Consider the following 13,487-nt stretch of genomic DNA (forward strand, 5'->3'; position numbering starts at 1 on the left):
ATTTAAGTTTACACTAGTTATGAAATGTTTGTATGATTATATTATATTATATTATATGGAAATCTACAGTGCAGTGTTCAATCAGCACAACAAAAAGGCATTAACCTTAATAATATTAGGGAAACAAGAGAAACCTCCCACTACTCAAACTAAAGGATGTAGAACCAAATATTTTTCTGCTTGGCCATTAGACGTTATAAGTTAGAAATGCTTTTATGTCAATTCGGTGATCCAACCATTTACAATCATTTGACACCAACATGAATAACAAAAACTTTTTTTTATTCACACATTTACATCCATGTACAGTCTTGTCAAGTAGTTTCATTTTTATAAAGAAAAGAAAATTTGGCACACTATTCAGCCTTTGAATTTTTGAATGAATATACCTGTTTCACAAGAGGAAAATAAAACCTCAGTTATGTTTCATATTTACAGATAGTGTATTTCAATATTCTATCATAGCCACTCTGTAAACACATAAGCATCAACTTGTATTGGATGTCAAGCTCCAAAGAGGCGGTCCAAAGTAACAGTGAACATCTTCTCATCATCACAACCTAACAGCATCCATCTGTCAAGAATAGAAGAGGCTGTAATGACCTGATGAGCATCAAGCGCTGCCCTCCAGCAGAGCCTCAAAGTCCGGGGAACAAACCATCTTGTGTTTGACATTTCCTAACACACTCAGGTCACCTGTTCTTCCCTCTGCACCTATAGAGACCAGCTCCTGAGAAAGCAGGGGGTGGGGGAGGCAGAGAAGGAAAATATTACGGTATATTATATGATGAATAAAAACAAATCTACAGAAACAGTTACAATAGAGACAAACACAGACTAGGAATGAGACACAATATAAAACTATCATACCTGAAGGAAAGAACATGACGTTCCCAGAGACACATCAAGTGTCACTTGGCCCAGTATGAGCTGGACCCGCCCAGACTTCCTCACCAGCATCTTTCCTACAAGACCCTCCCGCAGATCTTTGAGATTGCAACAGTTCTCTTCCGTTTCCTCTTCCTGTTTTAAAATCAAAATACCATTTATGCACATAACCTCAATATGACCACGTATTTCCCACAGAGATGACAACTGTATCTGCTGTACCTGAGACTCTGTTTTCAGAAGCACAGACTGTCCGTCCTCTGACTGCACCTCTGTCTTTATGGGACGGTGCTCTCGGGTGGGAGGCTGGCCGGGCAGCGAGTCGGGCAGTTGCACAAAGAACAGCTCCTCCTCTTTGCTCAGACTCCATCTTTGCAGCAGGTCAGGCAGAAACTCTGGCTCAGGCAGAGGAGGAAGCTTGAAAGCTGCCTCTGACTTCTTCACTTCTACCTCCTCTGGCTCCTGTTTGACTGAAGAGAAGAAAATGTGTGTTTTAAGAGAGCCGTCACGTTGCCAAGCATGACTAGATACTACTTAAACAATAATTGAAGCAGACAAAATGACAACAATCTGCAGTTACCTTTGACGTCAGACTCCATGGGTTCACAATCCTCCTCCACCTTCTCAATTTTAATTTTACTAAATTCATCCTTGAACCCCCAACCTGACACAGCTAGGGGAAGCTGCACAGGACAGCTCCTCTGCTCACTCCTCAGGAACGGATCGTCTATAAACTGAGAGAACGCAATAGCAAAGGGAAGTTAAATTCGCTGAAAAATGCAAAAATAAATCAACTTAGTAAAGATGGCTGACAACCAGGACTCACATTGTCTCGTTCCAGATTGCGCAGGATCTCTTTAGTCTCCTCCTCAGTCTCCCTCTTCTCCTTTTTAATATTGATGATGGGTGACGGGCCCACACTCGGAGCATCTCTCTCACCCTCATAGCCACCTGTGTTTGGCGCAAAAATCTGGATAAGTGCACTGGTTGAATTAAAAAAAAAACCCAATAGCCATAGTAGCGCAGAGTGATTGGGTACCTCTTTTTTTCATCGTCATCTCTGCAGGACCCTGCTCAAAAATAGAGTGAGACTGGATGAGCTCTCCGCGACCTCGGCCCCTGCCTCTTTCTCTCGGGCCTCGACCTCGTTCGCCATCCCTCCTCTCTCTCCTTTGTCCTCCTTCAGGTTTTGTTCTGTCATGACGGACAAAGTTATTTGTCAACAGTGGAAAAAAGTCAAGAAATATTTTAAAATGTATTTTTTCTGCCATATCTTATTTTTCCTTAAATGTCAATTATAAACTTACTCCTCTTTGGCTTTTCGGCCGATAATGTTGGGTGTAAATGTTTTCTGAAAAATAAAATTTAAAAGAAGAATACACAAAAGGTGTAAAACAGACATAAATATTAGAAAATTATTTGATTTTCAGATTCAGTGAGCTTTTTCAAATAGGATTACCTTCTTTACTCCACCTAGGGTGAGGTCTCGTGATCGCATTGAAGGCAGGCGGCCTGCAGAGATGGTGGATGATGGTCGGCGGCCCACCAGCAGTCCCGCGCCACTCCCTCCAGGAGCTGGCACACGTTGACCACCGGGATCACTTGAACCCGAATCAGCCATCCTAAACTGGAAATATTGTAGGTTTGTCTGTTTGTTGTTGTAAAATGCTCTAGTGCTGCAACTACAAATGTATTTGTCTTTTAGATTACTTGATTTGTCTATAATATGTTAGGGAGTAGTAAATTAAAAAATGCCTTTTTTAAATTTAGTCATGGCAACGTGACATCTTGAAAGGCCTTGTTATGCGTCAGCAATGGTCCAAATCCCAAGATGTTTACTATGAGGTGTAACAAAGTGAATCACCTGAGAAGTTGAAAACAGCAAATATTTGACAGTCTTTGCTTTTAAAATGACTAAATGATTACTTGGTTATAAATGCAGCTGCCAGTAGATAAATCAATTACTTGACTTATTATTGCAGCTCTCAAAGTATCTGGTTACTCATGATCATTTCCTGAGGGCTTTCTAAGCATTAACATAGAGTGCATCTATACTGCACTGAAGTATTCAAGTCTTCTTCAAATGATGATCTGATAATGGCAATGTGTTTCTTTGTGTCTTTGTGATTACATTGTTTCTCTTTTTTGGCAAATGATGCATTTATACAGACACTGATTGCTGTAAAGCAGTAATTTCTCTGAAAAAACTTATCTTAACAGTTGTAAAACTTGGACAAACACAACAGGGTTTAAGTCCAACTGCTGTAATTGAGAGGCCTGAATGTCTTGGAATAGTAATGTATCTAGAAAAGGCAAAGCATTAATTGACTACCTATTGTTCGCTGTTTATGAGCTATAACATCTTAATGAATTGTTGCTTTTGTTACATTTTTTGATCGCTTCACTATTTCATGTTGTTACATCATATAAAGGATGAAGCTACCAACAGAAAAACAATGACTTGCACAACAGCAGCAGTTGTGTTTCAGTGATATAAACAACTGACAGCCATTTCAAGAGTACAGAACAAATGACCAATTGAAAGTGCATTCATTAAATCGCCATAGTCATGGTTTATGTCAACAAATCAGCAAAAATTCTGCAACACGTGGCCAAATCACAACACGAATACAACCACACAGTGGAAATATACTGCATCTTAACGCTGTCAATGATCATTTTTGACACTCCATTCCTCTACGGATACTTACGTCGTGATTCTTCTGTTGTCCTAAGTTGATAATAATTAAAAAGTCGGGGGAGTCATTACAAGTTGTGTTGTGCTAGCGCTGCTCCTGACACTGCCGTGTGTGCGGCGCCATGACACTTCCGCTGCGTCACCCAGGCGTCACCAGCCGCTGGGTTCACGTGGACCAAACCTGCGCAGTAAGATTCGCATATTCATCAACAGCATCATATTTATAATATAGCTACAGTATATCGAGTGTGTAACTTGGAGCGTATGTATGCAGCAGGCTGGAAACAAAGAGTTATTTTGTCCTCTAGTGCCTGGTTCAAAATGTCACTAGTTATAGCCTACACTACAACACAGTAGGCTACCTATACCCTAGCCAAACCATTTTAGATTAATTATAGCCCACTTCTGGAAATGGTCAAGCAACATGTAGGTTACATAACGGGCCGACGAAACCTGAATTTTTACAGTGGGTATCAATAATAATAGCTTACAGGATAGCCTTTGTGGCGCCATATTAGCTATAGGTTTTTAAACTGCAGTGAAGTTATTTTGAAGTTGGATATTTGACAGACATTCGCTCACTCACTCGCTTCTCAATACATTAAAAATCCATATAAAATATAAGATGTGTTCAAATGCAATAAAAACAGGCGCGTCTCATAGAGGAGGCTTAGCCCTACCTGGCTTAGCCCATCCTGTGTTGATTTTGAGTCAACAGGTCACATGACCTGGGAGTTATTGAGCTCTAATGCTCATATTTACAGTATAAAATAAATCAAAAATCCATATAAAATATTACATTTGTTTAAATGCAATAAAAACAGGTGTGTGTCATAGAGGAGGCTTAGCCCTACCATCCTGTGTTGATTTTGAGCCAACAGGTCACATGACCTGGGAGTTATTGAGCTATAATGCTCATATTTACTGTATAAAATACATAAAGAATTCATATAAAATATTACATTCGTTTAAATGCAATAAAAACAGGTGTGTCTCATAGAGGAGGCTTAGCTCTACCATCCTGTGTTGATTTTAAGCCAACAGGTCACATGACCTGGGAGTTATTGAGCTATAATGCTCATACATTCAAAATTAATATAAAATATTAAATGTGTTTAAATACAATAAAAACAGGTGTGTCTCATAGAGGAGGCGTAGCTCTATCATCCTGTGTTGATTTTGAGCCAACAGGTCACATGACCTGGGAGTTATTGAGCTATAATGCTCATATTTACTATATAAAATATATTAAAAACACAGAATATACAGTAAATATGGGCGTTAGAGCTCAATAACTCCCAGGTCATGTGACCTGTTGACTCAAAATCAACACAGAACAGAATATCTAAGTCTCCTCTATGACACACACCTGTTTTAATAGCATTTAAACACAAATAATATTTTATATGAATTTTGTATGTATTTTATACAGTAAATATGAGCATTATAGCTCAATAACTCCTAGGTCATGTGACCTGTTGGCTCAAAATCAACAAAGGATGGTAGAGCTAAGCCTCCTCTATGAGACACACCTGTTTTTATTGTATTTGAACACATCTTATATTTTCTATGAATTTTTAATGTATTTTATACTGTAAATATGAGCATTATAGCTCAATAACTCTCAGGTCATGTGACCTGTTGACTCAAAATCAACACAGGATGGTAGAGCTAAGCCTCCTCTATGACACACACCTGTTTTTATTGTATTTGAACACATCTTATATTTTCTATGAATTTTTAATGTATTGAGAAGGAGCGAATGTCTGTCAAATATCCAACTTAAAACTAACTTCACTGCAGTAGGAAAAAAGGTGATCTCGCTCCATTCCACACACCTGATTAATTGATTAGCTACTGAATTTTTTTCCCTCCATACATGGAAAATATTTTGTAAATCTATAGGCAGAACTGTAGATTAGATTGTAGCCTAATAGAATATCTTCCTTGTATGAATGTAACAAAATCGAACCGGAATCCTTGGTGAGAAACAATAACATGCATCTAAATGACTATACATCACAAACATTCACATTCTACAGTCTCTCAAGCTGCTGCACTATTCATATATCGGTATTGCACATGATATTACAGAATGTCCAAGGGGGTTTTCTTTGTTTGTTTTTTATGGTTGCTGTAGCCTATTTATAGCACTGGGCTGGCATAAAAACTGTCCTTTACTCTGTTCATTCTTGCTCTCAACACGTATGTCTAGTATAATCTTTGTCTCTTTTTTTTTTTTTTTTTTCTCTTTGATAATTTTATAGTTAGTTAATGGTGGAGCACATGACCTCTCAGACCCAGTCAGTAATTCATCCATAACAACATCTAATTTCACGGTAAGACACGAATCTTATAGGTTCCACCATGTGGCACCTGAACTGATTTGGATAATTGCAAATGCCGGTGTGTACAGTAGGTTCTGTTGCCATCCTGCTAACAACTGAGAGAAGAAAGTGTTGCTGCAGGCTGCTTCTGGATCTAGACTCACTCTGTCCTGCTGATGTCTGGTTCTACTGATAATGCCTGGACCTTGGGCTTGGTCTCATAGCTATGATGGACTGTAATGAATAAACCCACACAATCTTTTGGGAAAATAGTAAAAAATGTGCCACTGTGTGTACCTACCACTCAAATACAAGATACTGTATATTGTCCTATTTTTCAACAATAGAAATAGTTTACATAAATGGGGCCAAAAAATGTCTGATTCCACCGCTGGGGCTGAGAGCGTTATTTGGACAGAGGCAAACTGTCATGGCATGACTAATGATGGATGATTGCAGTTTAATTACACTCTGAGGGTATCACTTATCTGTGGCTGACTAGAAATAAATGAAGCTTTTCAATGGCCTACCGCACACAGTCTGTGGAATTATAGCAATACATCTCTGTCATTTTCTAAAATACAAATATTATTTATTAGTTTTTTTGTCATTTGGTTGCACTCTCACTGTCCATTCATCCCTTTGTTAGTCGTCTTTATTGTAAAGCTCATTGTTTTGGCAGCAGATTATGGCCATTAATCTGTGAGGGGTCTCTCTTAATCTTTAGTGAAATCCTATAGATGTCCCATGAGGTGGAACCAGCATGAAAACATCCCTCTGAAAATTAATGCTTGTGGAAATCTGCTTACTCTGGACTTACATAGTGGCCTCCCTCTCCTCCGTATGGGCTGGGGGGAGATGCCCTGTGGAGTTAGTCCATATGGCATAACAGTTGGCACATGTACTGTATATTTTTTTGAGGTCTTGATGGTGCTCTATGTAAATTACTGGGACATCACTAACAGTGTATTCTCGTTTGAATAGTCAGTAGCAAATTAAGTGGGTGTAAAATGGTTTGTTTGTTTTCCTCACACCCCCAGTGTCCATACTGTCTCCATATCTGAGAGGTGACATTTATGCGAGCAGCTAAGTGTTCAGTCTTTATCAGAGTATGTGTGAGGATTTTCGGCCTTGGGGCAGATTTACTGGCACGTGATGTGATGTGTATGACTGGCTGGCAAAAAAAAAGCACGATGCTGACGATGTTAACTGAGTGTTTCACCGTGGTCAGTTTTTTCTTCTTTCAGATTTTAATTCACCCTGTGCGGCTGCATAGGAGTGAAGTGCACATCACGCTGAGCCTAGAGCAAAAAAGAGGTTGGTGGGGGAGTTGGAGGGTTTGTGTGACACAAGAGCGAGAGAGGAACGGACGCAGAGCAGGAGAGTAAAGAGAGAGAGAGAGAGGAAGGAGGCTGTGTGTTTGTTTCACCTCCTAATCAGTTTTCCTGCGGGATCTATCATCGGCTGCAGCAGAGGAGTCAAGTAGAAAAGCGGAAAAAGAAGATAGGACAATCCTGCCCGGTTGTAATCTTCTCCTGTCACACATTTCTGCCTCATTCAAGTAAGTAGTTCTTTCAAATTAGTCTGTTTTTGATGCTTGCAAGTTTTCATAACAGAAATCCATTGTCTTGCACTTTGAAGTTGTGAACATCAGATGATTTTATGCTATGATTGAGCGTTCCATTTGTGCATTACTCAAGTAATATTACAGTAGTAGCAGGGGTGTTGGTGCATGTATATTTATTTGTATGTTATTCTGTTGATGTGCACATGCACATGTGGCAACATTCATTGCGTCCCACCAACGCCACCTCACATGAGACTGAGGATCTTACAGACAGCAGCACTGACTGGGTTCATGTAATTAGATTTTCTGCTTGTTTTCTTAAATGTCAATGCCTGTGAGAGCAGCGCAAACTGTGTTAGCCACACAACATCTCTTTGTAACAGCTTGCTTACTGAACATCACATTATTTCTGACCCTTTAATGGTATGTAATAACCATTTCACTCCTTTTAGGTAAAAAAAAAAAAAATGTGCTGAGAAAATTGTGCTGTGTATTCCTCCCTCATGCAGCCATCTAAATGTGTTTTAAAGTATTCATCCTGCCAGAAAAAAAGAGACTTTGAAGCAGTGAGTTGCTTTCTGTGCCCTGCTCCATATGCATGAATGCAGCAGCTCCTTTCATGATGCTGCCTCACAGAGATAACAACATCCTTGTGTCTTATGTATTCCAGCTGGTGTGAGAATTATAGCTGAGTGCTAACAGCCTGATGTGCACTAAAACTGAATGATAAATTGTGTTTTATGACATACGATCTTGTTATAATTATTAGTTACATCCAGCTGCCTTATTTGAGGCAACTGTTTATCAAAGCTGATGTTGTAGCAGATAATTGGCTCCCGTTTCTTTGCACCGACAGATTTATGAATTAGGACAACGAGATTGTGTGAATGGTAGTAGAAACCTGCATTTGAACTGTGTTCACATGTATTCGATCCCAAAGTGGAACACGCGCAGGAGAAATGGGGCTTTGATGAGTTGCCCTGTGAGAATCTCCTCTTGCCCCAGTTTCTGTCTCTGAAAAGGCACCATGGTAAGAAAGGAGAACAGCAGCTGGAAAGCCGGCGCGTGGAAACACACGTGCGTGATGCAACAGCTCTTTCCCCTGGCCCCCGTGTGAACGAGCTACCGCACAAATTTCACAGTTCACAGGCTTTAATGAGCTGCTGCAGCCTGTCCATCACACTGACTGGAGAGCACCTTAGCAGACCCGGCAGTCAGACAGTGACAATACACCAGGCATTATGTAGTATCGCACAGATAACAAAATGAGCATGTTAAGATTGTTCATACTAGCTTGCTTGAAGGTTGTTTTAAGCACATCTGTGATTCAGCATATGCTCAGCGTGAGAGTGACTCTAATGAGAAAAAAAAATGCTTTGGAGTTGAGATGCTAGAATAGAGAGGTAATAAAGGAGAAAATGCTTTACTATATCAGTGAGCAGCACTGGGAGATGTAACTGCATTAACAAACCCGGCCAGAAGGATGAAAAAGCCAAGCAAATATGGAGGAATGGATGTGCAGGGCAAGAGAGGACGTATGTGCACGTGCTGCAGAGACTTATACCATCATTTCTGAGAAGAGAAGGTGACAGCTAATCAAAGACAAACACAGGCTGACCAACAAATTATCCCCGGGCTGGCACTCTAGGCCATGTGCAGCCGTCTGGATCGAATCGCTGATGGGCAACTGAGGAAATATGATCGTACATCACTTGCTACTGATAATAGATACCTATACTTAAAGCTCCCCTACTTCAGCCCAGACAATATAAAAGCTTTGTGAAGATTTCCCCAGAGCTGCAAGCAATTCACTTGCTCAGTTGTTTTGAAAAAGTAGGATGCAATAATCCAGTGAGGAGGCAGGAGTGTTTCAAAAGTTGAAATTGTTGCTGATGGGTGCAGTTGTGCTTTTACTTGCGACCCCTTCCTTGACAATTGCAGAGGAACACTATTAGAGAGACAGAGGTGTTGTTGTGTGTTGTTGCTATGGGATACTGTTGTAGGTGGATTATGAAATGCATGGGGATAGCAGAGGCCAGTCACTCAGCTGGGAGCGTATTGAGTTGTGTAATGATGGGACATGTCAGTTAAGGGTAAGAAAAGGGGGAGACAAGGAGAGAAAAGGAGCAGGATAGTGACTATAAAGCTGAGGCATTGATCCCTAAATGAAAGGTTAATTGGATTTAGTGAGGAGTTTTCAGTGATGGTCTTTCTCAACTGTGCTGTATGGTGACCACTTTGTAGCTCTCGGCGGCACGAATAAATCTCTCTCAGCAGATGTTGCCATGCTCCGGCGCTGGTATTACAGTTCCAGATTACGCTGCTGCTCACCATCCTCTCTTATCTCTCATGTTAATTGCAGATGACAGAAATGGACGCCCCTCTCGCCACCCCGTGTAATATCCAGATTTGTGAGGTGACCTGCGATTCCTTCCGCATCATGTGGGATATGACGCCAGAGGACACTGCCAGAGCCACACACTTCTTCATTGACCTGAGCCGCAAAGAGAGCAGGGACCCCAACCGCTTTAAACACAGGGTCTGAGAAAAACCGCTGCACAGCCTCGCACCACACCACACACCTCCCCCCTGTCTGATCCCTCAGTGCAATCAGCTACCTGCTGGGTTGTTTTTGCTCATGTTCTACATTCATGCCAATCAAACCTATACCCTTCAATACTGTATGTGGCTGAAGAAGTGAAGTCCACCCTGTGCTGTATGTATCCCCTCCTGTAAAATCATGGAGGACAGCGTAAATGAGACAGGAAAACACGTGTTTCTGGTTGGGTTACCAGACGTTGTTAACTGCCTTATAGAACGCAGCGGTTGCGCCCTTTCAGTCACTTGCAATACAGGCGAAAAACGAAAATGAGTGCAGTCAACAGCTTCAGGCCAGTGACTCACTTGTACATTGTTTCCTCATAAAGTGGACAAAAACTGACAAATTCAGCCACAGCACAGAACTGGTTTTATTGTCTGCACATCACTAAGACCACAAATTAAGCAATGCGTCACACATATGAAACATAACCCAGATGAAATATGAAATATGAGACCATTTGAAATGTTTAATGTGGTTTCTTTTCCTCAAGTAAATGATTTTTTTCTGGGACTATTATTCTCATGTATAGGGGAGATGTTTTGCATTGAATTTAGCAGCCAGCTACAGTACCTTCCAACGAGATAAAATGAACCTGTAACATAGCCCACCCACACATTTATCTACTGTATCATTTTTACCCATTGCTAATGACATGGGACTAAACAAAACCATCTTCACAGTTATGGGGAGGATTGAAATTTCATATTGACATTAATTGTCCGGCACAGGCTGAGTCTTTGGTGAAAAATGATTGCATCAATTAAACTAAGGTGGAAACACGGCAAACATACACCTCCTAAACACCAGCATGTTAGCTTTTTTCTTCATTGTGGAACTGCTTGCACGCTGACGTAAGCTTTTATCTCAAAGCACCGCTGTGCCTTATTAGCCCACGGAGCTGCAAACATGGTAATGGTCTAAATTTAGCTCCAGTTGCCGAAGTCGAATATTTGATCTCCTTTCATTTCAGATGCAAACTACTGACTGTAATTATGGGCTATTATTACAGATGGCATTCAGCAGCTAAAAAGGTGCTTTTGTGAAGTCAAGGAAGGGATGGGACTAAGTGAGCTTCTCCTGAATGGAGGATGGGTTCTCTTTCTCTCCCTCTCTGATAACCAAAGTGGCACAAACAAAGTTGCATCAGAAATGTTACCATGGATATATCGGCCTCTGAGCTCATAGTAATTAACTGCGCTTCTTAGAAGCCTTGGCCAAAACAAAGCTGCTGATTTGATTAGATGTATCCTAGTTACAGCAGCTTGGGCTTGAAGTGGAATATCATGCTAATAAGGTGAAGTTTATGGAGGGAAATGCTTGACTTCACAATTGCATTTACATTCCCTTTGAAATGTAAATCAAAACAAACAGCAGCCTGTTATAGCCTTGCATCAACATTCATTCCTGCTTCGTCCTCCAGGATGTGCCAACCAAGCTGGTGGCCAAGGCTGTGCCTCTCCCCATGGCAGTGAGGGGACACTGGTTTCTCAGCCCGCGCACAGACTACTGTGTTGCTGTTCAAACTGCTGTCCGACAGCCTGATGGCGACTACCTGGTGTCAGAGTGGAGCCCGGTGATAGAGTTCTGCACTGGAGGTAAGACGCGACAGGTGTGACAGCTGAATATGCTGATGTGATGTTATGTGAAACAGAAGATCAAGACAAAGAGGTGCAGCGCTCAGAAATTGCAAAATAACAACCCAGTCTTCTTCGCACTCCTTACTCATTAGCATTTGAAAGCAGCACAGACTTGAAATGATTATACATTTCCTAACTTTGCAGACTATGCCATGGAGCATCTACAGCAGCTTCTTGACAAGGCCAAGGGCTCCGCAGGGAGACTGCTGAAATTCTCTGTGTTTTATCGCAACCAGCACCCAGAATACTTCGACTATGTCAGGTCTGTGCTGCGTCCTTGTCTCTTCAGTGTAAGGCTGAAACCATATACCTGTGGCAATTAGGTGTAACACTCTTTTCCTCCTTATATCTTTGATTAGGAAGGAATGTGGAGGACTGATGCGTCCAGCTCTTAAAGACATCAGTGGGAGTCATGGTTCTCCTATCAACGGCAAACTGCAGGGAGTCTTCTTTAGCTGCAACACAGAGTTTGACACAGGCCTCCCCCCGAAAGACTCCCCGTACGGCCCCTTGCGGTTCCAGATCCCGGCTGGACACCTCTTGAACCCCAACATCAGCCTGTATTTTGCAGACTTCTACTGCATGTACACAGCCTACCACTATGTGGTGCTGGTGCTGGCCCCTGTTGGCTCAGAGGGAGATACCTTCTGTCGCACCCGCCTCCCTATGCTGGACTTGGCCTCCAACCCTTTCCTGACATACACCGCCCCGCAGAGGCCAGGGGACGAGCCTCTTTACTGCCATGCCAGTGATGTCATCCTTGAGGTGCTTTTCACCGAGCCGGTTCCTCTGGATCAGGGCGGCGTGGAGCTGATCAGTGGGCACCACCAGCTCATGAGTCTAACCACAGCCAACGCCAAGAAAGACCCGAGCTGCAAAGTGTGCAACATAAGCGTGGGACGCTGAGGGGAGACGCTGCTGTTTAACAGACCCGGCAGTGTGTGATCCCACAATGCTGAAAGATGCAGTTTTGCACAAGACTAAACAGTAGAGTTGAACATGTGTAGGTCAGAACACAGTGGAAGCAGCCCACCCCATTGGGCTGTATGCATACTGTTCTCCCTCTTCCCTCCTGCCTGGACTAGAATAGCAAGTATTAGACTTTTACCATATGTATCACAGAACCCTGCCATGACCACAGCTGGAGACACAGTAAACATCCATCCATGACTGTTAAACAAAACATAAAAAACATCATAGGCTAGGAAGAGGGGAGAAAATATGTGCTCTGCAGCTGTTGAGAGCCGTCTGTGCTCTCTGATGTCTTCGTGTCATTTTGATACATCATTTAAAAACCAAAATTTTCTTTATGATTTGGTTAGTTTTATTTTTCTTATGCTGGTCTACTAGTTTGGTATGTTTGTTTTTTGTTGTTGTTTTTTAAAACACATTTTACTCACCTGGAAGTGCAAATGCCCTTAGGATCTCCATTTTGTAAGTCAGCGATTTAAAAAAAATTGAACATTAGATCACAACAAATGATTTACTATTCCTGCCTCAAGTCACTGCCAGAAAATGCATCTTTAACTTCAATTTTCAGAGAAGCTGCCACGTACTTCAATCTTTCCTAAACAACTAATTGTAGAATTATAATTAAGGAGTTAATTGTCCTTTCTGTGTCTTAATGCTGCACAACAGACTTTTACTATATGAACAAAGATAAGGTGCAGTGTAACAGTGAGAGGAGGACCACTGAGGGTGTTGGAAGGTAATGGGGAAGATGGTATCAAAGTTCCCTCTGTGACGGTAAGCCTGGGCTCTATAAACA

The 13,487-nt window shown here is 41.6% G+C and overlaps 2 protein-coding genes across 2 annotated transcripts; one reads left to right on the plus strand and one right to left on the minus strand.

Moving 5' to 3' along the window:
- Positions 1–294: 294 nt before the first annotated feature.
- On the minus strand, positions 295–3,720 carry polr3d (polymerase (RNA) III (DNA directed) polypeptide D). The gene is made up of 9 exons (XM_083978828.1): positions 3,600–3,720; positions 2,348–2,515; positions 2,196–2,239; positions 1,928–2,082; positions 1,715–1,839; positions 1,469–1,622; positions 1,111–1,358; positions 871–1,023; positions 295–730 (listed from the first exon to the last, which is right to left on the minus strand). Exons 2-9 carry the CDS (start codon positions 2,507–2,509, stop codon positions 614–616), a joined length of 1,158 nt encoding a protein of 385 aa, XP_083834954.1. The 5' UTR covers positions 2,510–2,515; positions 3,600–3,720; the 3' UTR covers positions 295–613.
- A 6,122-nt stretch (positions 3,721–9,842) lies between these two features.
- On the plus strand, positions 9,843–12,625 carry phyhip (phytanoyl-CoA 2-hydroxylase interacting protein; the record flags this gene model as incomplete). The annotated part of the gene is made up of 4 exons (XM_083979558.1): positions 9,843–10,019; positions 11,503–11,677; positions 11,864–11,985; positions 12,083–12,625. The coding sequence occupies 4 exons, from the start codon at positions 9,843–9,845 to the stop codon at positions 12,623–12,625; spliced, it is 1,017 nt and encodes a 338-aa protein (XP_083835684.1).
- Between the last annotated feature and the right edge of the window lie 862 nt (positions 12,626–13,487).

This window comes from Trachurus trachurus, assembly GCF_905171665.1.
Source record: "Trachurus trachurus genome assembly, chromosome: 9".
NCBI classification, from domain to species: domain Eukaryota; kingdom Metazoa; phylum Chordata; class Actinopteri; order Carangiformes; family Carangidae; genus Trachurus; species Trachurus trachurus.

What these genes read in the sequence shown, in the direction of transcription:
- polr3d (XM_083978828.1), bottom strand. Translation starts at nt 2,509, where the DNA reads ATGGCTGATTCGGGTTCAAGTGATCCCGGTGGTCAACGTGTGCCAGCT. An exon ending in GATGACGATGAAAAAAAGAG is followed by an intron (nt 1,840 to 1,927) that starts GTACCCAATCAC and finishes CGCCAAACACAG; the next exon opens with GTGGCTATGAGGGTGAGAGA. An exon ending in CATGGAGTCTGACGTCAAAG is followed by an intron (nt 1,359 to 1,468) that starts GTAACTGCAGAT and finishes TCTTCTCTTCAG; the next exon opens with TCAAACAGGAGCCAGAGGAG.